This window comes from Coenobita brevimanus, chromosome 41 (genome assembly GCF_032717465.1).
Source record: "Coenobita brevimanus isolate Jiangsu-jjx chromosome 41, ASM3271746v2, whole genome shotgun sequence".
Classification (NCBI taxonomy): domain Eukaryota; kingdom Metazoa; phylum Arthropoda; class Malacostraca; order Decapoda; family Coenobitidae; genus Coenobita; species Coenobita brevimanus.
In genome coordinates this window covers 16,394,627-16,421,224 of record NC_136994.1, presented here as the reverse complement: position 1 = coordinate 16,421,224, position 26,598 = coordinate 16,394,627, and the positions used below count along the sequence as shown (strand labels likewise).

Genomic DNA, 26,598 nt, shown 5'->3' with positions numbered 1-26,598 from the left:
CTCCTCAGCTCAAGAGAGACATTTCTGACTGGAGGGGTAAGATACAGCTTTCAGTAACCCCTCTCCTACTGGAGTCCACTCCCAAGTTGAATGAAATCATGAGGTAGTGGAAAAAACAAGATATAAATACATACTCCGTGTGAGGAGGTTAACAATTGCTTAAAACAGCACAGTTGTTGCTGGTCAAACCCGGTCTGTCTGGCTACGCAGACACATCAACCACAGGCAGGTAAGCGCATCTGCAGATATGTCCTACAGGTATTATACAGTACATTCACCATGTCAGGAACTGGAGTCCCCTTGTAGCAGACAGTACCTTGCCAGGCTCGGCCTAGGGTCCTTCCCCATGGTGAGGTGCAGAGAAATATGAGGAGGTATGGCTCGTGAGCAGACAACACAGATCCTCCACCCACAGTGCACACAGCCACCATGTGTAGGTTCCTTGTCAACATCACAACTACACTGTAGATGATTCAGACAACACAATGGTGAAAGACGGTGGAAGATGTTTGCTCTCTGTTCATTACAAGGGATTATATACCCATTGCAGCTAAAAATATCTAAAGACCAACATTCAGCCACTCCATCAAAAAGAGTAAGAAAACCCTCTAACCATTATTATTACAACATGAGAAAGTAGAAAACAATAACAATCTGCCCCATGATATAGTTCCCAGAGACTGAATGAGTATCAGTATGTACAGCGAAAGTTATAAAAGACTAAACACAGTGAAGAAACAGGAGTAATGAAGAATCAGGAGTAACTGAGAGACAAATACGCTCAACAGAAAACTGTCATAACACAGAAATATGAGTGAGGGGAGTCTGGGTGAAGACTGATAGCAGTCTGTGCTAAAATCCACCAATCAAGCTCCAGGTTAAGGAATTTAAGTGAAGGAAATATGAAGGAAGGCAGGCTGGAAGAAACGATGGAGGGAGTGAAGGAAAGATATAAGGAGGGAAAGTCAGTTTGAAAAGGATGATGATAAAGAAAAGGAGAGTGTGGCATACAATACAGGAACAGAAATTATATTGCAAAAATAAACCAAATCTAAAGACATGGGTCAAAGATATTAAAAAAACAACAATAACGAGAAAATCACACAAACCCAAGACAAGAAAACAATCACAGGCTGCGGACGACACAGGAGTCAAACAAGAAACAGGACACCCTTATCTCAGGTACTGGAACTGAAGAGGGAGTATTGAGAGGTGGAGGGGGCTGTGGTGGAGGAGGGGGGAGGAGGTGGAGGAGGTGGAGAGGAGCTGGAGGAGGAGGAGGGAAGGAGAGAGTTGAGGAGGAGGAGGTGCTGGAGGTTTGTGTCTAAGCAGGAGGAGCCCTGACAGCTTCCCATGCCTCCCACCCCAGCAGTTCCATCCAAGCCTCCAGCTGCTGTTCCCTGTGGATTAAATGAGAAGGAGGAAGTTAGGTCACTTGACACCAATTGCTTGTTGGTGGGAGTGGCTGAGTTTTTAACCACTGTAGTAGTAATAGTTGCAGTATCAAGTTCATCTGAAATATGAGCAAGGTGTACTGCAGGCTGCAGCTGCCCTCCTCCTACAGCTCCCCATCCTTCTCTCTGGGGATATGGAAATAGCTGAGGGACATTTGTAAAACAAGACATCCATCACCCAGTTATATCAGTGCTACCACATGAAGGTGTCCCTCTCCAGCATCACTATAACCAACGCACATGGCTTCAGTGGATACAGGAAGGTGCAGACAAAAGCTTCTATGGGTTACAGTGATGCAAAACTCCCACCTGTGTCAGAACGCATTTAAAGTGGATGCAGCTTTATAGTTCATTCCAAATGAGACTTACACTTAACTAGAAATCACATCTGCCCACATTCCCTCACCATAAGTTCATCACCTGTAACTATAATTCTAATATGGAATGAACTATAGATAAAGGTCAAGGAGTACAGTATGGGTAGGTGTGAAAGTGTGCAAGTTGTGGTCAAGTGAAATGATATAATTTGAAAGACTACAGTTGCATATAAATCATGCTAAGTGTAAACAATACTTCCATCAACACTAAATCATCTATCTTTCAGGTCTGTCAAGTCAGAACATCTGCATAAAATAAGTCCTCATTATGAAATAACTTTTTGACATTTTTTGTTTGCATCATAAATTACAGAAAAATTGTCAATTAAAAGTTCACTACTAACTAAACAATATATAAAACTATGTCAGTTTTTGCTTACCAACTGTAGGGAAACATACTTTGGAACAAATCCTTGATAAATAATGAGTATTTACTGTACAGTATTTTCATCAAATCACAATAATCAGAAAAATATAAATATACAATGGTCTAACTGCAAATTCTAAATTCAATAAAAATGTCTCAATTATATGAGACTACTAGTGGTAGGTGGGGGCGCTCACCATCCACTCGCTTGATGTAATGGTGATCTCAGGTGGCTACCTTTCCTCTTTTCCTTCCTTCCTCTTATAACCTTCCTTTCTTCCTTCTTTCCTCTTTCTTCTGTCACTCAGTGTAGCTTGTCACTCTACAATGAGTGACAAGCTAAATGGTTTCCTGTACATCAGGAAACTATTTACTGTACTAAGCTGGGTGGTAACCATATAATCAAACTATGGAACTTGTGGCACCTGGTGGTTTAGTGGGTAATTATGGCACTCCGCTTGAGGTTTACTGCTTACATAGTGCCACTCAGGAATGAGTGAGGCTGGTCACTCTCAATTTAAATGTCAGGACCAACTTGCCTAGCCCCAGGCTCCTATGCTCCTCATGGGGCAACACTGGATTAGATGATGTATGTATGTATGCATGTATACTGATTACTGAATCAGCCTGACTGAACTAAGGGTATACTGAGTACTGAATCAGCCTAACTGAACCAAATAAGTTAAACCTTGTGTCACTCACATGTATAATAGTTTTACTGGTTACACAATCGTAACATTAGTATTCTGTTTATGCAGATATGAAAAATATAAGGTTAACTCAAGGAGATAATCACATTATTCTTCAGTCTTTCCTTTCCTTTTGTCTATGAGTGACTCGACACTGAGAGACGAGCCAACTGGTTTCCTGTACAACAGGAAACAATTTACAATGCTGGAGGTAACCATTTCACCAATTATGGCACCTGGTAGTTTAGTGGGTAATAAAGGCACTCCAATCAGACAAAGAATGTGCAGGTTTAACCAAGGGTTGGTTGGGGTTTGTTGCTCATGTAATGCCACTCAGGGATGGGTGAGGCTGGTCACTCTCATCTTAAATGTCAGGACCAAGTTGCCTAGCCCCAGGCTCCTACGCTCCTCACGGGGCAACACAGGGTCAGATGATGAATGAATGAATGAAAATACACTGGCTCACCACTTCAAACCAGAGCATGTGTGTGAAAGGCTTGTGAAACAGTAGCGACATATCTGTTTATCTTATAACTGTGTGTGAGAGGTGGGGATGGGAGGATGTTGAAAGGAGCTCTATCAGCTTCCCTTACCCTCCTCTTCCTATAACTCCATCCCTCTGACACTCAGTTCCCAGGAAGACACGCATCTGACTACTGGTCTGCTACTACTTGTCTCACATTCAGCATTTAGACCCAATGGGCAAGTATAAAACATAAAACTTTCTTTGAGTGTAAGTGCCAATAACAGTGTTTAAACAGGGTATAACTTACAGCAGTAATGTTGTCAGAACTCCTGGTCTTAGGCAGGTGTGAGGCTGGGTGAGGGCCAAGCAGGTGTGTGGTGTCGGTAGAGTGGCGGCGGTACTGTGTGGCAGCATTGGTGGCGGTCTGGGGAGCGGTGTTTCTTCTCCCCTCAGTCCCTCTCCTTCCACTCTCTATCCTCCCATCCTCACCCTCACCCTCACTCCCTCCTCCTCCTCCTAACAGGCTGTCCAGACCTGCCCATCTGCAAATATATCAGATACCACAGTAAATCATCACTGTAAGTTGCATGGAAGTTTTCAGCATATTAAAGATATATGGAACTGCCTATTAAAGGTTTCACAATAAAATTATAAGACTCTCTACCGCACACAAAGGGAAAAATGATACCTTGGCAATATGATTCAAAGCTAAACCAGTCTAGCATGACAACATAATCAACTTGCAACTGCTACTTTCTCCTTACATATACCCTAGTCCAAACTCAATCTAACTTGATCTAAATCTGAAACAACACAACCCAACCTAATCCAAACCCAACCTAACTTAATCCAAACCCAATCCTATCTAATCCAAACTCAACCCAACCCAACAAAACCTTGCCCAACCCCAAACCAACCCAACTCAAAATTTAATAATCAAACATTTGCTTACCTTACCAAACTCACTCGACCCAACCTAAACAAACCCAGCCTAATCTATTCTAACCAAGCCTAGATAAGACTACCTAACTTGCAACTAGCCAAAAAGCAACCTGCTTGCCCTACAAAACCAAAATCCAGCTAACCAAACCAAACCTAAACTGTTCTAACCAAACCCAACCCTGTTACACCTAACTTACATCTAATCAAGTGAGCTGTTTAAACTACCACACCTAACTCAGTCTAAGACACCCAGCCTAATCTTTTCCAAGCAAACCTAATCTTATCAAATCCAACTAACTCTCAGCAAAAATAACCTGATCAATTCTAACCTAACCTAACCCAAGCCAAACAAACTCAATGTAACACCTTCACCTGAATGAACCTAACCTAATACATTCTAACCTAACCCCATGAAGTCTGGCAGTGTCACTCACAGCAAGGTAGCCGCAGCAGGCCAGGATGCTCTGGTGGCGGAGTCTCGGGCAGCGGCTGACACATTGCTTCTCCTCTCACACCCCACACCTTCTGCTGGTTGAAGAAATTATACTCTGTCCAATTAATATGGCCTATCTTTCCATCTTGATTGCTTTATTATCACTAAAACATCAATAGTCATGAAGTAATCCTACAGAATGTATGCAGAGTTGTAGTACTGTCTTATTCTGCCAATGAGCTATTGCTAATAAGCTGTAAAATAATGTTAAGTCAGTCTAACCACAGCCATTTTGGCTTGAAATGCTCTGATTTGCTAAATAACAACAAACTCACAAGATTCAGACCCGTTAGACTATCGAACATCTATCAGCTCATAGGGTTACCATTCAGTGTAGTAAATGGTTTCCTTGAGTAAAGGAAAACAAATGGGTTGTAAATTATTACAGTTTTATCTTAACCTTTTATCAGTTTTTTTTTCCAACCCAAGGACTGGTAGGTTAGAATCCAAAAACAAGAACAGAGAAAATACAAATAAAAGATAATTATCAACTGCATACCCAATGATATGGGCCGCACAATCATTCAAACTGAGAACCCTTGTTCCACCTCACATTAAAATTTTTTTTTTATACATGTGCTCCAAATGTATCTGCCAGGTAGTCAACCCACTGACTGTTTTTGTTTTTTGTGTTTTTGTTTTTGAAGGCTCCAACATGCTTGCAAGCATCAGCCTTGGTCACCTAATGGCAGCTATCCATGCTGCTCGATCTCTCGCAGCTTCCCTACTTAGTCCTTTAACCCTGAGGTCACATTCAATGACCTCGTCCCAGGTGTTTTTCAGTCTTCCTCCCTTTACCCCACCCCCAACATTAACACTTTTCACTTTCTGCACCCAATTATCATCCCAAAGCCTCTCCACATGCCCAAACCATCTTAATCTACCTCTCCTCATCACAATACCAATATACTCCAGTCCCATCCTACCTCTCAACTCTTCCATTGTAAACCTAGGCCCCCCCAAGCCTTGCACTCATGGACGGACTGCACATCCACCTAATCAATGCCATTTCTGTACATCTGAGCCTCCAAATATCCTCTTCCTTTACTGCCCAGGACTCACTACCACACAGCATTACATTCCTAACACATGCCGCATACAAAGATCCCTTAGCATGGAGGGAGAGCCCTCTCAATGTCAGGAGAGGCAACAGCTCTCTGAACTTCTTTCAACCACTCCTCACTCTAGTAGAGAGAGAGCTCCTGCCCACCTCCAGCACATATCATGTCTCCCAAATAACAAAACTCTCTCTCTCTCTCTTTAAAAAAAAAAAAAAAAAAAAAAAAAAAAAAAAAACATGCTCTCTTCAGTACATAATTCATCCCAGTCAGTTCCCCAGCCTCACCAAACTCCACATATACCTCACTTTCTTACACGCGCATTTACAGTATCTATCCACCTTCTTCTTGACCAACCATGCCTTCTCACATCTTCACACTCACTCACATACACTACAGTATACTTTTTTATACCTCCCAGGAAGAGGCACTGAAGCACATTATCTCACCTGTCCAAGGTGGAAGATCAGCCTTCTCTTCTGCACTTGAGCATTCTGTTAATGTTACCCCTGGTGAAGTGGAAAGCCAACAAATTAATAACCAAATTACTGTATACCAGTACTAAATTCTTGAAATAACAATGACAATAAGAAAAATGGTGATACAAAGAGCATAAACCTCTAAATCTTGATAAAACATCACACAATCCTTTACTATACAGTAATGTTCTTTATTCTTATATGTTAAACAGTGACACTTTCTTAAATTTAGTAACAGCCAATTGTTCCCATTCACACATGGGCATTAAGATATTAACGTATCATATTCATAAATAGACCATGCAATGCACTATACACATTGGTTGGAAAAAAAAAAAAATGTTTGCAAAGATGTGTTGTCAGGGGAGTGGGTGGCTCAAGGACGAAAGATGGCAAGTGTAAAGAAGGCCTTGACAGAAAACAGAGGCTGCAAGAGGATTGCAAGAAGGTAAGTGCCCACATAAACATACTGTATATAATGATTTTGAAAAGCTATGAGTGAGAATAGTGGAAAAAGGAGTGTCAAGGAACATGAGCAAATCGTAGACTGGACAAAATATAAAACAAAGTGATATGTAAAAAATGCCAAATAAGAAAGTCTAGTGGGAAAAAAAAAAAAAAAGAAGACAAGTTGCTTCCATGGCATGATCATATATATAAAGAATGGATATAAGCAGGTTGGTCAAAAAAGACATGGAAAAAAAGTATGGGGGGAAAAAATACAGGAATGAGAGGAACAGTCAGCAATATGCCAGTCTTTTAAAAAAGAGTGCTTTTCAAGCAGCCATATACCACACTCATAATAAAATATATACAGTATATAACTGATTACGAAATGGAGCTGCAAGGCTTGGTGAATGAGTTTGGGAGAGTGCGCAAGAAACGGAACCTAATGGCGTATGCAGGGAAGAGTAAAGTCATGGTCACTGAGAGAAATGAAATCACTGAATGTAGTGAGGCTGGATGAGGAGGAAATGGAAAATGTGAGTGCATTTAAGTACTTGGGTAGTGTGATGAGTAGGGAAGGAAGTTTAGAGGGTGAAGTGCTTGAAAGGGTACAACAAGGAAGAAAGGCCGCTGGTTCTTTGAAAACAGTGATAAGAAACAGGGAAGTGAGCATGGAAGTGAAAAAGTGAGCATGGACGTGAAAAAGTTACTACATGACAGTATTGTGATACCAATTCTGATGTATGGATGCAAAGCTTGGACCTTGTTGGAGGGACACAAGTGAAGAGTGAGAGCAGTGGAAATGAGTTACTTGAGAGGAGCATATGGAGTCACATGGAAAGACAGACTGACAAATAAGGAAGTAAACGAGCGTTGTGCTGTGGATGTGGATGTGATAGGAAGCATTAGGAGAAACACACTTAGGTGGTTTGGCCATGTGGAGAGGATGGAGAGCAAAAGACTGATGAAGAGAGTGTGTGTGAGAGAGGTGGAGGGGAGGAGAGGGAGGAGGAGGCCAAGGATGAAATGGAGGGATGGAGAGGTATATGAGAGAGGGGGGTGTGAGCTAGAAGCAGGGCAGTGAATTGGTGGGGGACAGGGTGACATGGAGGCAATTTGTTTGAGGCCACCCCTTAGGGGATTAAGGTGTCTAGCAATAGACAGATAGACTGATAGATATAATTATCTATATACCGTACTACCATGTTTACACTTCAGACAACACTTGTAGTTTCACGTAAACCAGTCCACTTATACAATTAATTTTGCACTGTTAAAAACAGCTTCTAAAAGTATGCATTACAAATCCAAGCAGAACTTGAAAAAGGAAAAAATTATAGTTACTCGTTGATGGATATTATAGCAGTCCAGTAGTATATATTGGTGATAAACATATACAGTGTATCACCAAAGAAAAAAAGCACACAACATCAATAAAATTCTTTGCTGACAAAAAGGGCAAACAAGAATGCAGTGGTATCCATATCAAAGCCATGATAAATTTGACAGACACACTTAATCAGTGGCAGTGGCAGGGGAGGGAAATATATAATACCTAAAGAACTTCTGTTGTAACAGACAGAAGAGAAATGAAAATGAGAGGATGGCAAGAGGATGAAAGGGACCAAATGCCAAAAGGGATAAACATCAATATCATTAATTATTATTGACTTATTAAACTTTCCAGAAGGAATCAAAGTGAGGAACATGGAAAATAAAATACTGTATAATAAACAATAGAAATACTGCACTGCTAGCCAAATGCAAGTGAGGGAGATGATTTGGGACGGACGTGGATAAAACAGACAAACTTTAAAACAGATTTATCCAGACTCAAAAATATCCACATCAGACTTACATGTGGGGTTCCAAGGCCAGGCAACTACAATCAAAACAGAGACTTCCTTGAGACTTAAAAAACATTACTAGAGAAACTATCATTAACTCCTTCAGTATGAAGATGTTTTTTATATTTTTTTTACATTCTATCTGTCCACAATTTTCTACAATCTAGGAGACTCTCATAACGAAAGAGTTATATCATTTTTCATACGTCTTCAGTATGATGGCTTTTATTACGGTAATATTTTCACAGTCTTCTAACAACTCATTCAGCTCATGAGATACCATTTGTATTGATGGGGTTATAGGTATCTCCATTAACCCTTTCAGTACAATGATATCTGTTTCACATTACCCTGGCTTCTGAAACCCCTCACAGAGAAGGGGTTAAATCTAGATCTCATATTATTAATAAACTTAACAAATATCTTTTAAAACTGGGGACAGATTGCTCACTCCTCTCTTTCTTTCTTTTTGGTTATGATATAACAGATCCTCAAGGAAAGCTTAACAACAACTATTTGACATCAGCAAGGGGTATTATTAGTTTTAGTCAGTGTAATTAGTTGTTAAATTTAAAGTGTATCCCTAACTGCTATGCTGAATTAAAGTGCTGAATTAATATCCAATATTTATAACAATGATACTTTAACAATCAACATTACCAAATCATGGATTACCAGTAATATATTTTGCTGTTTAAACTCATACTTTCAAATGCTTATTTAGTTACCAGTAACACATTACCATTACAGTAATCACTATTCAGAAGTACAAAGCTATGCAAGCACTAATTACTATTATATTGGCATTAAAAAAAAAAAAAAAAAATTAGCACAGCAAAACAAAACAAACAGTTCAGTACTTGTACAGACAGCTGGATCACCTAGTGTGTGAGTTTACCACGAGATTTGCATTATTGTAGTCAGTTGATTTGTACAGTTAGGAACAAAGGTTGCCTATGTCACCTTTTCTCTGTTGGCTAATATTCCTACACTGAGAGAGGCTTGGTACTTTCTCTGCCCATGGATAATTCTGTCGGATATGAGTCATCAGGGGGGGAAAGTGAGAGACATCTCAAAGGTATGATGTGGACATAGTGGCCTTGCAGGCAACTTTGTCCCTAACTATGTCATGTTTTCCACCTGCACACAAAGCAAAGCCCTGTCCAGCAGGGGTATGAGTTGTGACGGGTGACACACTTCCATTCTGGCAGGCTCCACTCTCACACCACCCACAACCATCAAAGTTTTCCTTTTCTACCTCTTTGATGAGTAACTGCATCAATCAGTTTTCTCTTACCTATACTACTGTACAGTGTGTACTTTGCCTTATCTGTGTCTTAAATGTACCAATATATAGTGCATCTAGATACTCTGTACTGGTAGAGCATGAAGTTGAAAATGAAGAGTGAGAAGCATTGACAGGGTTGTTGTGGCATGTACAGTATACGAGTTGCATGGGCATTTGAGCTTAGGACCATTAGCCAGCAGAGGGAAGTGAAACATGGAAGAGGTGAAATATTAGGTGAAATTTTGTACCTGACTATATATTTGCGAGACAGTGGGGGGGGGGGGAAAGGTGGTAAGGTGAGATATGTATGATGAACCATACGAAAAAATTTGTACTCCTTTTGTAACCGAACACTCAACAGAATGGCTATACCCCACTGGTGCTGTGATGAGACTTAATTATGCAAAGAATATGGAAGGTTTATGCTTGTCTGTGGAGCCAAGAATGTTAATGGCTTGACTGCAGAGTGAATCAATAACAAGCCCACTGCACTGGACACTATTAATATTTCTACTTTCGTATTTTCCTATTGTAGTAGGTAGGGGCGCTCACCACCCACCCACCTGATGTAATGCTGCTCTCGGGTGTCTGCCCTTTCCTCTCCTCCATCCTTCTTTCCTTCCATCCTGTTCTGTCTTTCTTTCCTTCGTTCCTTCCTCGTCCTTCTGCCTATGGATGATTTTACACTCCCTCTTCTCTCTTTTTTTCCTTCATTCTTCCTCTTCCTTCTGCCTGTGGGTGACTCTACACTGAGTGGCAAGCCAAATGGTTTCCTGTACACCAGGAAACCATTTACTACAGTGAGCGGTAACCAAATTTTAGCGCCTGGTGGTTTTGTGGGTAATTATTGTGCTCCAATCGGACTGACCCAGTGACAGTTTATATCCAAGACGTGGTTGGGGTTGATTGCTCATGTAATGCCACTCAGGGATGAGTGAGGCTGGTCACTATCATCTTAAATGTCAGGACCAACTGCCTAGCCCCGGGCTCCTACGCTCCTCCCGGGGCAATGTAGGATTGGATGATGGATGGATGGATGGATTTTCCTATTCCTTTTTCTGACTCTTATTCTGTTCATTTTTCTGTGAGAAACTGGGCTGTGATGATGATGTTGATGATGATGATGAGCATTTGCATGAGGTAAAAGTTTGGGGTGGATGTGGGAGTCCCAAATGATTTTTTTCACCTAAAAAATTATGAATTTTAACTGATGACATTTTTCTCACACACAATTTTCCTAGTCTATAAAATTTCAAAATACAGAGATCCAACTGCACTGTGAAAAATACTGCACCACAACTAATAAAGCACACAAATTCAATCAGAACTCAAGAAAAGAACACCACCATCATTTCACTCATTATATAGCTACATTTAAAAACAAAAATAAATAAAAATAAAAATAAAAGTGCTCCATAAACTGCATAACCCTTACCACTAGCTGGAGAATTGCCTATATGTCAGTTGTGAGGATGGTTCAGTCAGCAGTACCAGTATCTTACTAGCTTCATTTTCTGTATCCATAACCCTTTTCATGCTTTATAGTGTCTACTTTTTAACATCCAATGATTGCACGGTTGATTACTGAATTCATGAAGAAGCTAAAATGTCTGCATTCCCCACACCAGCAGACTGAACCTTCCCGGCAACACAAAGGGGTGCAATACACAGACCACCCTGTACTGTACATCCTCAAGCTGAGATGTCTTTACAGTAATCAATAAGAACAATGAGAACACTGCCATTTTACCTGGTGCAATGCCAGAGGGCGGCCATATTGGTGTGCTCACTTGGCTGTCACACTCCGGTGCCTCAACAACAATTTCTCCCAGGGATCGGCGGCTGGAGGTTGGCGTCTTGTTAAACTGTGGCTGTGGCTGTTGCGGTGGCTGGTTGTGGTAGTGGAGGTCCTGGTACTGCTGTGGCTGTGAGGGTTGTGATTGCTGTGTGTGGTAGTGCAGGTCTTGGTACTGCTGCTGCGAGGGCTTTATCTGTGGCTGCTGTGGTGGTGGTTGTTGGTGGTACAGGTCCTGAAACTGCTGCTGTGATGATGGTGGCTGTGGTGGCTTGATGGATTGCTGAGGCTGTTGCTGCTGTTGCTGTTTCCCCACCTCTTCAAACAGCTGTGTGATCGTAGTGTGTGGGTGGGAGGGGCTGAGTGGAAGGGGTGAAGCAGTGCCTCCCCCTACTCCTTCTGAGCTGTCACCTACTCCTGCTCTTCTCCCTCCACTCTCTCCCACCTCTCCCTCCCTCCCTCCAGTGTCTGGGGAGAGAGGGAGAGACAGCAGCTCAATCACATCCTGTAGTTCCTCGTTGCTTATAAAAACTCCTTGTCTCCCTGGATCTGAAAGTGCATGATTATACTGAATAAATAAAAGGGGAATATGACAGGCAAAGGCAGTGATTTAAAAATGGTATGTTTACAGTGGATATTAACAAAATACATAGACAGGTGTCGTTATACACTTGTTCACTATGCGATAAACTGCTATAATGATGAATAAAATGTTAGACCCATTTTTGGAATAATGATCGTGAAATTATCACAAATTCACAAGAATGATGTCTCCCAGTGAGCTAAGATGGCCACCCAGAGCTTACATTCACTCTGATCATCTACATTTCTTTCCATTTTGTGCATGAAAGGCCACTGAAGCACCACTGATATTGCCCAATAACGGTGTAAGAGGATAACGAATAGTACAATGTGTGATATTAAGTGAAGTGATAACTTTTTTATGTGTGAAATACTAAAACTTGTGACTTGGAAATCGTGTCTACCATGCCTACACAGCCTTCCAGTCAGCTGATAACAGTGCCTCCCAGTCAGCTGACAGCTCAGTGTTTACATTTGCTGTGATTATCTGCCTTTCATTCCATTCTGTGCATGAAAGGCCATTCAAAGACCATTGCTAATGCCAAATAACAGTGCAAGTGCATAACAAACAGTGTAGTGTGTAATTTTTAGTGAAGTATAACTTTTTGCAGATGATACTGTGTTGTTGAGTGAAGACGAAGGGGAGCTGCAAGGCTTGGTGGATGAGTTTGGGAGAGTGTGTAAGAAACGGAATCTAAAGGTGAATGTAGGGAAGAGTAAAGTGATGGTCTTTGAGAGAGGTGAAGTCAGTGAATGTACAGCGAGGTTGGATGGTGAGGAATTGGAAAATGTGAGTACATTTAAGTACTTGGGTAGTGTGATGAGTAAGGATGGAGGTTTGGAGGGTGAAGTGCTTGAAAGAGTACAGCAGGGAAGAAAGGTTGCTGGTTCTTTGAAAACAGTGATAAGAAACAGGGTAATGAGCATGGAAGTGAAAAAGTTACTACATGACAGTATTGTGATACCAACTCTAACGTATGGAAGTTAAGCTTGGACGTTGTTGGAAGGACACAAGTCAAGAGTGAGTGCAGTGGAAATGAGTTATTTAAGAGGAGCCTGTCGAGCCACATGGAGAGACAGGCTGACGAATGAGGATATAAAGGAGCGTTGTGGTGTGGATGTGGATGTGATAGGAAGCGTTATGAGGAACACACTGAGGTGGTTTGGCCATGTGGAGAGGATGGAGGGTGAAAGACTGACGAAGAGAGTGTATGTGAGTGAGGTGGAGGGGGAAAGAGGGAGGGGGAGGCCGAGGATGAGATGGAGGGATGGGGTGGAGAGGTATATGAGAGAGGGGGGTGTGAGTTGGGAGCAGGGCAGTGAAATGGCAGAGGACAGGGCGACTTGGAGGCGATTTGTTTGTGGCCACCCCAAACGGGATTGAGGCGTCTGGCAATAGATATATAGATAGATAACTTTTTGTCAGAAATACTGAAACTTGTGACTTGGAAATCGTGTCTGGCAAGGATGCTACCCCTAGTGGAAAATACTGTGCTACTTGGGGATGCCAATGGCAATCCCAATTCCCCCCCCCCCCCAGATTTTAGGTTACATGGTCAAAGGCCCCCTCCCTGTTCCCACTGAAACAATGTTATATCGACCCTGTTATACGATACATCATTATGTGATAGGCTGTCACTTGGCAATTCCAACACACAGTGAGTCGTGACCATATGAGTTTACTGTACATACCAAGTGAAAAACGTGATCTGAAAATGGCATGACAATACTAGATGGAAAAAGAGAAAATATAACAGGCTACGAATGTAATCTGAAAGTGGAATGAAAAAACTGGATTGTAAAAAAGACTCTAAGAGGTGAAGACTATGATCTCAAGTGGCATAACAATACACTGACAGCCAAAAAGAAAATATAACAGGTGGAGAATGTGATCTGAACGTGGCATGGCAAAAATGAAGAGTAAAAAAGAATATATGCAACAGGTACTTTTATACAAATCCGCAATTAATTTACAGTATACTCTATGTTCACGACAAAAGGTGGGATGTATTTGAAATAACTTTACTTCACCGAATATTTCATGAGCAGTTTGCTCCACATCCATTACATCTCTGAACTCATGAACCCCTTCAGCCAACAACATATATTATATTCCAACTGATGCCTGCCAATTCTACTCAGCTCATGAGAAAGCTCTGTCTGAATGGGTTAAATATATCTACATTACTTCAGCCCAAGAACTTTTTCAAAATTATATTCAGAAGAAAAACTGATGATAAAACTCAGCTCAGAAGAAATCCCTTAAGCTGAAAAGGTTAAACTGTTTGAATACAACTGTTTTAATAAAATTTAAACAGCTTCAATAAAATTGCTGAAACAATATACAGTACTGTACATTTGCATTAACATGAGGAGTAAGAGGGAAGGAATGGGACAAGTCATAACAAAACTTGGTAGACAAAAGTGGAAAACAGAGTATACAAGAATATGAATATGATAAATGAGTCTGAGAGGGAAACAAGTAATTAAAGTACTGTACATACCTGGAGTAACGGAACGACTGTGTGATGGAGAGCGTGTAACACTACTGTCTCTGGAAGGCAGATGAAGCCCACTGCCCCGTGACCCCCATCCTGGACTGCTGCTGCCCCACCCATCACTGCCCAGACCCCCATACAGCTCCCCCGCCCCACCTGATCCAGTTCCACCACCCTCCCCTCCCTCACTGGCTTCTGGGACAGACCAACGTCTATTGGCAATGAGGCTGAAGGGTCCCAGGCTGCCCCCACTTCCTCCCCCACCCCTCCCCTCCCAGCCATCACCCACGGTGGGACCACCCATGGACCAGCGGCGGTAGGTGGCATCACTACCCCATCCCTGCCCTGACCCTAAGCCCCCTCCACTCAGCTGCCCATACAAGGTGTAGCATGCTCCTGGGGAGAGGGTGTTAGATGGGCTGTATGGAGCATATCCACTCCCTGCCCCACCACCATAACCCCCCACAGGCCCCGCTCCATAGCTACTTGGCCTCCCAGGGCTGGCCCAGGCAGGGGGGGCAGGCCGAGGGTGGCTGCCGGAGGAGTGACGGCTGCTGTTAGTCTTGATGTCCTCTTTGTTGGGACTTTCTAGCAGCCCCACCCCAGGCCCTCCTGTCCCCTTGTTAGTGTATATTGCTTGGGAATGGGATGGGGCAGGTGGGATGGGTGGAGCAGGGGGCTCATCACGCAGGCCCTGCAGCAACGGGGTGAAACGCTCAACCACCAGGGCTGAGAACTGATACTGAAGGCCGAGGAATGATGCCAGCATTGCCTGGCTCACCTGCAACAACATCAGTAGAATGCAGTCTGCTGGTTAAACACATGCTGAACTTAGAGATGAATGACAAATAATAGAACTGGATGTAGATGGAGACAGACTGCACTGTACCAGCATTAGGAATGATGTACGCTACAAGAGAATGTACCATTAACACATACGTTCTAGAAAAGTACTGTACACACACACACACACACACACACACACACACATATACACACACACACACACACACACACACACACACACACACACACACACACAATGCATTACGAGAGGGTTTGCTGCATTCATCATGAAAGTGTGTCAAATGAAACTCCACATACAGGCACACCACCAATTTTCCAGCATTGGATGGACCAGCATCTCTTTCAATCCAGGCAAAATTGAGAAGGAACTTGAAATTCCCCCGCCGGCCAGGCTACTTTACCAGGCAGCCACAGACAGTGTTGAGTGCAGTGCGTGATCACTTGGATTGTTTATATTGCATGTCTTGGTGCTGATCCCTATATTTTGTCTGATTCTTATCTCATTTTACTTACATTTAACCCTAGCTGTAGCCTCCATGAAAGATGCAAGCACCAGTGGTGATGTCAAGCAAGAACACCAGCCTATTTCAAAAGTCAAACCTTGATCATGGATAACTGGTTCACCAAACTATCACACTGATAAAACCCCTCAACAACCAAATAAAGCAAAAAACAGGAATCAATGTAAGTTACATTTCTCTCACATTTCTCCTAACTAATTTTGTGAGTCAGCACTGTTATCAATAGTTTGTCTGTATACATGCATTCTCACAAGTAACCATACCTAACCATCAAAAATCTGTTCTTGCAAAAATGACAGTTCTTATCACCATGCTTGTTCTTTTAGCTAAGTTTACCTTTAAAAATTACATCATCAATTCAGTTGACTTTGAATTACTACCAAAGTCAACTCAAAAGGTTATTTCCATCCCTGGTATCAACTGAGACACTTTGTAAGTGAGTGTGGTCTGCAAAAACCTTTATTAGGTTTTGGGGTTGTTTGTGTGTGGAAACCAGACACCAAGAGGCATGCTGTTACCACAGTAACTGATATGTAGCTACCCAGTGACCTACCCACTGGCCATCTGTATCTTCACTTATATTTTCACTCACCTGCCTAGTCAGTATGTGCAGTAACAGGCATTTGGGGGAATTTAATGCAGTAATGAATTTTTATGCTGAAAATAAAAACAATAAAACAGGATATGGTAGAAATGTTGAAAAAACTGGACCATGGTGTTCCCATACAGAGTTGTGTCACATGTTACTAGTTCAATTCTTTATGATAAAACGAAGCAATGGAAAAAAAAAATACTGAAATTTTATGTAGGCAGTAATTCAAAGAGCCAAATGAACATCAGAAAAGCTATGAAAGATGGTAAGAGTACAATACTGAGTATGATCGAGTGACGATGAAATGGTTTCAAAAGAGTCAGAGAGATGAAATGGATTGTTAAGTAGCATGATAATGACCCAGGTTCAGTTATTTCATCATCATCATCATCATCTAATCTTGTGTTATTCCACACAAAAAAAATTAATTTGAACATGAGTGTGATTACACTGAAGGACAGTGGGTCACAGGTGTGTTGTTGAATTATTATACATGACCTCTGTTGGATACTGTTTAATCACTGTTTGTGACATATATGGTCTCCAATAATCCAACATGGCTCTGGAACCAAGGGTGCCAGAATATCAGGGTTGTACCTGCAGTAAGAACCCCAGTAGAGTGAGTCACAGGAACCTTACTGTAGTGTTAACTCTGAAGCTGAGTGATGGTCATTTTAATTTAGCCACAGTACTATTAGACAATTTTGATAAATTTACAAAAGGTCTCTCCTACTGAAGGGATGTACTAAAGCTCTACCTAACCCTCTCAATCTCAGTAGTCTATCATAAGCTTCAGAAAACCATCAAGAGATTGCAAGATAATCATGTGCAAAATCAACATACCCTTTGTAGGTGTGTTCTACGTGTGAGATCTGATGTGTCCTGTCGTGCTTGTGCATCTTGTAGCAGAACCAGTGACTGGGTCTTGACGGCAGCACTGGCCACACCCACTGCACGTGCCACCCATTCCCATCCTTCAGCTGCCTCCCTTGCCACATCTCCTCCTGAGGCTTGTGCCAGACACTGCGACAGGCGACACGCAGTACCACACACTGTATTCAGTGACTGTAAGGCAAGCAGGGAAATGTTAATTTGGTAGGGAAAAGAAATCCGAGACAATGTAATAAGAGAACAGTTCTGGCAACTGCAGCCCCAGGGCTCATCTGAATGTGAGCCTAGTGGACTACAAGCTGAAGTCTCCTGACTCCAGCAGTTCATCCTCCTCCTTTTGGGGGATAGGGAAGGAGCTTAACCCTAGATCAGAAACCACCGGCCACATCTGGCCAGACAAAGTTTAAAAGCTTGGCACCATGGCGCCATTTTGAGAATTTGGCTCACCATCCAGGTAGCTTCCTCTTTTGGCTTGTACTTTCAATTCAAGGTGCATCTGGGTTGCTCGTGTTTTTTATTTCTCTAATATATTGAAAAAGGCCACATGTGGCCATGGTTGCAAACAACGTTTGCATGGTGTGTTTTTTGGTGTTTTTTTACTTTTTTATTAACATGACCATCAAGGGGGATGTCTGGAATCAACGTATCCTTGTCGGCAACCCTTGACAAGGCTGTAAACAAAGTTATAGCCAAATATGTTATGATAAGTGTAATTTTGACAGGTTTTTAGTGCCTTTAGAAAAAAATTTACAATAAAAAAAATTCCATACTTTTTTTTTTTTTTTGGTGCCAACATTTTCATTAGTCTTTACTCTACATGTGATAAAATTTTTATAAATGTGCAATGCATGTAAGTATTTTTTTTAAATTCCCAAATCTGGCCACATGTGGCCAGTGGTTGCTGATAGCATTAGTTGGGCATGGTTGCTGATCTAGGGTTAAGCAAGTTTGTATAAGCAGACAGCAGTGCTAACAAGCTACATCAGTGCCACCACAAGAAGATGTCCCTCCTCAGCACCAAGACAACATATAAAATTAAGATACAAATGATATAAAGAAGGGGGGAAAAAAGGAGGGGCGAGGGGAACACCATTTCAAAAGAGGGAGATCTATCTATCTATCTATCTATTGCCAGACGCCTCAATCCCGTTTGGGGTGGCCACAAACAAATCGCCTCCAAGTCGCCCTGTCCCCCGCCATTTCACTCCCCTGCTCCCAACTCACACCCCCCTCACTCATATACCTCTCCAACCCATCTCTCCAGCTCATCCTCGGCCTCCCCCTCCCTCTTTCCCCCTCCACCTCACTCACATACACTCTCTTCGTCAGTCTTTCACCCTCCATCCTCTCCACATGGCCAAACCACCTCAGTGTGTTCCTCATAACGCTTCCTATCACATCCACATCAACACCACAACGCTCCTTTATATCCTCATTTGTCAGCCTGTCTCTCCATGTGACTCCACAGGCTCCTCTTAAATATCTCATTTCCACTGCACTCACTCTTGACTTGTGTCCTTCCAACAACGTCCAAGCTTCACTTCCGTACGTTAGAGTTGGTATCACAATACTGTCATGTAGTAACTTTTTCACTTCCACGCTCACTTCCCTGTTTCTTATCACTGCTTTCAAAGAACCAGCAACCTTTCTTCCCTGCTGTACTCTTTCAAGCACTTCACCCTCCAAACCTCCATCCTTACTCATCACACTACCCAAGTACTTAAACGTACTCACATTTTCCAATTCCTCACCATCCAACCTCGCTGTACATTCACTGACTTCACCTCTCTCAAAGACCATCACTTTACTCTTCCCTATATTCACCTTTAGATTCCGTTTCTTACACACTCTCTCAAACTCATCCACCAAGCCTTGCAGCTCCCCTTCGTCTTCACTCAACAACACAGTATCATCTGCAAACAACAGTACAGGGAGTTTCCAAACACTATCCTCTCTCACCAGGGCCACTCCAACGTCCACTACCCTACCTTGTACCTCTTTTATTACCCCATCCATGTACAGATTGAACAACCATGGAGACATGACACATCCCTGTTTCAACCCAACTTTCAAAGAGAAAAATTCACTTAGTTCACCATCCACACGCACTGCAGCCTTCGTACCATCGTACATACTCTTCACAGCATTCAACAACTTCCCATCTACTCCATATATTCTTAACACTTTCCACAATCCTAGTCTATCCACCCTGTCATATGCTTTCTCCAAATCCATGAAAGCCGCATACAACTTCTTTCCCTTCTCTAGAAACTTTTCCACTAAAGATCTGAGAATGAATATGTGATCTACACAACCTCTTCCCTTCCTAAAGCCTCCCTGTTCTTCTCCAACTAATTTCTCTGTTCTTTCTCTAACTCTGTCAATAAGTATCCTACCATACACTTTTCCTATTATACTAAGAAGACAAATGCCCCTATGATTACCACACACTTCTTTTTCCCTTTTTCCTTTGTACAAGGGAATAATTATACCTGACTTCCAATCCTCCGGGACTCTACCTTCCTCCCAGGCCAATCTGCACATCTTCCACATCCATTCTACTACTATCTCTCCCCCATGCTTCAGCATTTCACCACACACTCCATCAATTCCTGGGGCTTTCCCTGATTTAACTTTCTTCATTGCTTCCACAACTTCTATCCTACTGATTTCTTCCTGTCTTCTCACCTCCCTCCTTCTCCCAGCCATTCCCCAGCCACTTATACTCGCATTACTTCCATCCTCCACATTCAACAATTCCTTAAAGTGTTCTCTCCATCTGCTCACTTTTTCTCCCTTCTCCACTAGTAATCTACCATTTTTATCTTTCACTCCCCTGCTAACTTCACTTCCACCCTGTCTTACTCTTTTCACCTCTTTCCAGAACATTTTCTTACAGTCCCTCCACTTTACACTCAAATTCCTTCCAAATTCCTCATCCACTCTCTTCTTACTCTCTCTTACTAATCTTTTCACCTCTCTCTTTCTTTTTACATATAACTCTCTCTTCCGCCTCTCAACTTCTTCCACGCCCCTAATTCTCATCCATTCATTGTATGCTTTCTTCTTTTGTGCCACAGCCCGTTTCACCTCTTCAGTCCACCACGCTGTTCCTTGCACCCCCCTCCGTCTTCCCTTCCTTCCACACACCACATCACATGCTGCACATATTTCTTCTGTAAATATTCTACACACACCTTCCACGTCTCCCATCTGCTCCAATTCATATTTGCCCAATCGTTCCTCCACTTCTCTCTTATACTCTGCCTTTTTTTCATCCTCTTGTAACCTTTCCACTCTCCTTGCAGGTCCCAATTACATGTAGCCTTTTCTGACATTCATTTTTACTTTAGTACTAAGTCCATAGGAAATTCAAGAAAAGCTGCCATTGCTTCCAACAAAGCTAATTTGCCAGTTCCTCCTATTTTCAGCAGCAGCTGTGTGGAACAGTAGTGGCAATCTGAAACATATAACCAAACATATGAAATTACTGTATTGTAAAATCACCCTTGCATGTGTAAAAGGATCACTTACCATTAACTACACTCTTACATTCCAGTGCAGGTCACTAATCACCACCTGAAACCCTGTGTTTACACTGTGTGCATTTATATACTGTGCCTACAATGTTTTCTGGTGCTAGAGAGGGATGTCTTTACGAGGTGGCACCAATATAACCAAGTAGTGGACTGTCAAGCTATACAAATGTCTCTCGCCTCTCCCTATCTCCCAAAAGGAGGATGGTGGACTGCAGAAGGGAAACTGAAGTCTGCAGTCTGCTAGGTTCACATTCAGATGAACCTTAGCTACAACTATTACTAATACTGTGCTATCATGAATTAATTATCAGAAGTCCCAGATCTTGGATTTAAAAAAAATGTAATTAATTCCCTCCTGTGATCTCCCTTCCCTATCCTCCCTGCACACACACACACACACACACACACACACACACACACACACACACACACACACACACACAAAATGAAGTTCATGAAAAATTCCCCCTCACATAACTAACATTTCTGCAAAGAGAAAGAAGAGATATGGGAAGTTTGTACACTCTCCCTGTCTTCCTGCAAAAATAAATCACAATTAATATATGGAGTTAATCATGCATTTGTTTGTGAATCTCAGTCTAGCTCTCACTCCATTCCTCACTCACTTGGTAATGGCTAATCCATTAATACTCCATCAGGGACTCCAGACGGCCTGAGGTGGAAAGCCGAATGTGAGGGTACTATAGTTCAGATAATTTTAGCCATAAGAGACCAATCTACAACCCCGGTAGCATTCAAACACCAGACAAACCTCCTGCCACCTCTTGAAACTAAACTGTGGTGGGTTAGTACACATTTCTCTGATGCTTGACCGAATCCAGCACTTTGGACAAAGGAGGGCGTGATTCCTGGTGGAATAATCATTTAATCCATTTAAACAATCAAATTAAAAGGCACTTCCATTTTACTAACAGGATTTCAATATCATAACATTTATGTATGATATTTACTGCATATTATGGCAAATAAAATTGTTCTTTTCATCATCATCATCATCATCTAGACCTCCTTTCCCACCCTACTGCAGGGTAAGGAGTAACAAGTAAGTACTGGTAGTGGTACCCATCACCTACTTGATGTAGTGCTGCCTACTTTTTCTTTCACCTCTATCATTCTATTTCAGTGGCTGCTCTTTTCTCCTCTTCCTTTCCTTCCTGTCACTTTGTATTACTCTGCTTTCCACTTCAGGTGGCTCTCCACTAAGTGACAAGTCTAATGGTTTCCTGTGTTTATAATGCTTGGTGGTAACCATATACTGTAACCAGATCATGGGGTGAAGTAGAGCATACTATGGTGCCCCTGTTAACTGGGTGGAGATGCAAGTGCAGCATCCATCCAGGGGCCAAACCTCATCACTTCTCTCCACAGAAAGACACTGTCAGCCATAATGGAACAATGGTTCATTGCATGGGATGGCCCTGCAAAGGCAGATGCTTGTTTGCAGTAGTAGTTGTTCCCTAAGCAGTGTGGCCAAACAGCCCCCAGTCCCTAAGGAAGGCCACAGCCTCGGGCCCTGTGAGGGGCTGGGGGGGTCTGCGGTGGTTTGGCCCCATGCTGTCCTCCTCCTCCGCTTTGACAGCCTCTCCGCTTTGACAGCCTCTGGGGGGAGGACCCATGACAAAGATGCCACCAATCCAGGTCCTGCTTGCTTGTGGCTGATTGGTCTGCTCAGTCAGACAGACTGGTGTTGATCATCAACAACAACATCTGGTCTGCTGATTAGGGGAGGAGGGAAGGGGGATATATGCATCTAATTCCACCTCCCCCCCCCCCTGCAAATCTATGCTTGTTTTGATGCATGACCCTTCTCAAACACACCATCAAGGTGCCTTTCTCAACATACCATCAAGATGTCTCAGTGACTTGCCTGAATATAAGCTGAGAGGCACATGGAACAGTCGTGGAGGTCTTGGGAAGCCGGGTTTGGGGACTTCTCTCTGCTGCCGGGGTGGGATGGAGATAACGCCAGGCTTGGGGATCTCTCTCGGGGGGATCTAAAGGATGACATAGAACAGGGCTGGTTACTTTAAGGTAGAAAGAGAGACGGAGTGACAGAGAAGGATGGTACGTAAATACTCTTATATGTCTCAAATATTCCATTTCCATCCATCCATCCATCATCCAATCCTACGTTGCCCCATGAGGAGCACAGGAGCCCGGGGCTAGGCAGTTGGTCCTGACATTTAAGATGAGAGTGACCAACCTCACTCATCCCTGAGTGGCATTACGTGAGCAATAAACCCCAACCACCCCTTGGATATAAACCTTTACTGGCTCAATCCGATTGGAGCACAAATAATTACCCCCTAAACCACCAGGCGCCAAAATTTGGTTATATGGTTACCACCCAGCGTAGTAAATAGTTTCCTGGTGTACAGGAAACCATTTGGCTTGTCACTCAGTGTAGAGTCACCCACACGCAGAAGGAAGAGGAAGGAATGAAAGACTGAAGAGGGAGTGTAAAGTCACCCGTAGGCAGAAGGACGAGGAAAGAATGAAGGAAAGAAAGATAGAAGAAGATGGAAGGAAACAAGGTTGGAGGAGCGGACAGGGCAGACACCCGAGAGCAGCACTACATTGAGTGAGTGGTTGGTGAGTGCCCCCACCTACCACATGAATGTAGCTGAATTATGAAAACAAAGATAAAAACAAAAAGCAACTCTGGCAAATATAGAAGTCTTTGTGAGCCCATTCTATTCTCATTCTCTTTAGTACTGTATAAATACTAATAGAGTGGAAAATATCAATCTTTACATCAAAATTATCAATCTGAAATGAAAGTGTTATTCCTTTCATTCTTTTTACCCTGAAAAAAAAAAAAAAAAAAAAAAAAAAAAAAAAAAATTACAGTAGGCCTATATACTGTACATGAAATAATATCTGGAACCTCATACAGAAATATACCTGTAAGTGAACAGAACACAGAATTCAGGATACTACAACAAAGAACAGATTGTGGGAGGTGAGGAAAAGGTAACATGAAGGAATTTACTGTAATTAAAGTTATGGTAAATTACTGCAACTGCTCCACATCCACATTTAAATTTTCTACAGTGCAATATTACATGTTACCGGTACTTTTTGTGAAGAACTAGAATACTAATCTCTTGATGACAAGGAAAGTGCTGGATGACTGAAGAAAAGTGACGATTATTTTGTATACAGAGATAGCTAGTAAGGAACAGTGCAAAGAATCACCGAGGGCTCTGCTTCCTGGGCAAATATGAGGTGTATCATAGAGTATATACTTTATTTAAGAAAAAAAAAAAGTGCAAGACATTACTGAAAACAAGAGGTAAGGACATGGTGGACTGAGAAATGGTAGAGGTTATACAGACCAAAGTTATTTAAGGTGAAGGTGATAACAGAATTAAAAAAGGCTGCACAGTACATTCCCACTCCTTGGTTTGGAAAAGGCTGATGACAATGTGAACTCCAAGGGAATAAGGAAGAATATGAACATAATTTGGTGTTTGAAGAAGTTTTGTGGCTGACATACAATCTGTTCAAGGGGACAGTAATGCATGTGTCAAGGTAAAAGTTTTAGTGATAACTTTGGTATACATGTAGGTGTTAAGACAAGAATGAATGATGTCACCTTAGTTGTTCATTGTGTATATGGATGGAGTAGTGATGGAGCTGAATGTAGGGACAGCCAGCACAGGAGCTCAACTGGAATAAGATGGCAGCATGTAGAGACTATTAGCCCCATCAGTAAGACACGTTGCAGCAGCTGTTTAATTCTTGCATCTAGTGTATAATTTCATTCAGTTTAAAGAAGAGTGGATTTCCTGCAGTGAAGGGGTTAATGAAGACTATGCAGCACTCAACTCCTCTAGTCTGAAAAGTCTCTCCTGAGTAACATGCTTTCATACTAATGATACAGTTTTGCAAAAGCCAACCCATTTCAACAAAAGGTGGTGACTAAGTTTGACAAGAGTATGCACATGACGAAAAACAAAAGTGAATGCAAATAATACCCAGAAAATGGTGCTAAAGAAAAAAAAAAATGTAATATGGGATAAGAGAAAAAGCAGCATGAAGCTAAGTGTAAATGAGAAGTGAGGTGCATGAGGAGGTTGACAGTTGTGTGTATATCTATCTATCTTTATATATATATATATATATATATAAAATATATATATATATATATATATATATATATATATATATATATATATATATATACACACACACACACACAAATTTCTTTATAAAATAGCCACAGGCATAAGCACAATACAATACTGTACATGGAATACAGTATTTTCATGATAAATTTATGAGAAATCTGGAATGGAAGAATGGGCTACAGGCTTGAGATGCAACACAGCCAAATGGATAAAGTCTTTTGACATAAATCTCCTGACTGTACTGCAGAGAACAATATACCATGACACAAAGAAGTAAAATAAACTTGGCATGACAGATAAAGCTGGATGTAAAAATGGCAGTATTTCATTATCCTAATCTTTTGACTAATGAGAGCTTCTCTCAGCTAAATAATATTGTCTGGTGGTAGACAGAGCAAAATACCCATGTGCAAAATCAGTAATGAAGAGGATCAACCACAAGACAAAAGAATCCCAAACCAATCTGCAATCCCACCAGTCTTATTGTCCTATTTCATGTGACATGCTGTTGATGGTTCTTCCTTTTGTACTGTCCCTTTCCTTGTTTCTGAACCTTACCACACCGCACCATACACAGGTGAGAAAAAAGTCATGATAATGATGATGGTGATGAAAAAGCAGTTGCCAGAGGGTTAATCAAGAGCGTATTTCACCCCAACAGTACACAGGACAATACGCACCCAAACCTGTCCTTGCCCAGAGTACCGTTGATTTCTGGGGTGTGTAGTCGCACTCTTCCTGTGCCCCCGTGGGTGAGGGGGGCAGGGGGAGGCTTACTGAACCCTCCTGTCCCTCCCCCACTGCCCCCACCCCCTCCTCCTCCACCTCCTCCCCCAGGGCCACTCCGTCGCATCCCTCACACCCTCACTCCACCATCACTCATTCTGGAAGAAGAATGAATGCTGGTTTACTGTGATGAGCACTAGTAATGTGACAAATTCATCAGCAGTAGAGGACTGCCACAATATATACAGTATTATGATTAATACCACATTCATGAAAAAAAGTATGAATGACCAAGTACAGTGTATGCCAACCACTTACGTAGGTAGTCTAGTAATATGTAGTGCCTCACATCTGGCTACACACACTTCAAATGTCATGCTTTTCTAGATTTTAAGACAGTCTTCAGTCAAGTATATATGATTTACTTTGAAAAGCTTAGCACTGAAGGACCTCTTGCTGAAGTGAGCAACGTTTTTGTGGTCACTGTGTCTTACACCATGCTAAACATTCATTCTGAAGTTATAATTGAAACTGGACATTATTTATGCACATACACACTATCCCATTATTGCCCCCATCTAATGAA

General features: G+C 42.0%; 1 protein-coding gene across 1 annotated transcript; it reads right to left on the bottom strand.

Moving 5' to 3' along the window:
- Positions 1–1,178: 1,178 nt before the first annotated feature.
- LOC145397527 (uncharacterized) lies at positions 1,179–26,139 on the bottom strand. Its single transcript, XM_080270598.1, has 9 exons — positions 25,967–26,139; positions 23,021–23,147; positions 17,546–17,767; positions 14,789–15,563; positions 11,658–12,251; positions 6,296–6,355; positions 4,730–4,820; positions 3,661–3,895; positions 1,179–1,400 (listed from the first exon to the last, which is right to left on the bottom strand). Exons 1-9 carry the CDS (start codon positions 26,137–26,139, stop codon positions 1,179–1,181), a joined length of 2,499 nt encoding a protein of 832 aa, XP_080126724.1.
- Positions 26,140–26,598: the final 459 nt, after the last annotated feature.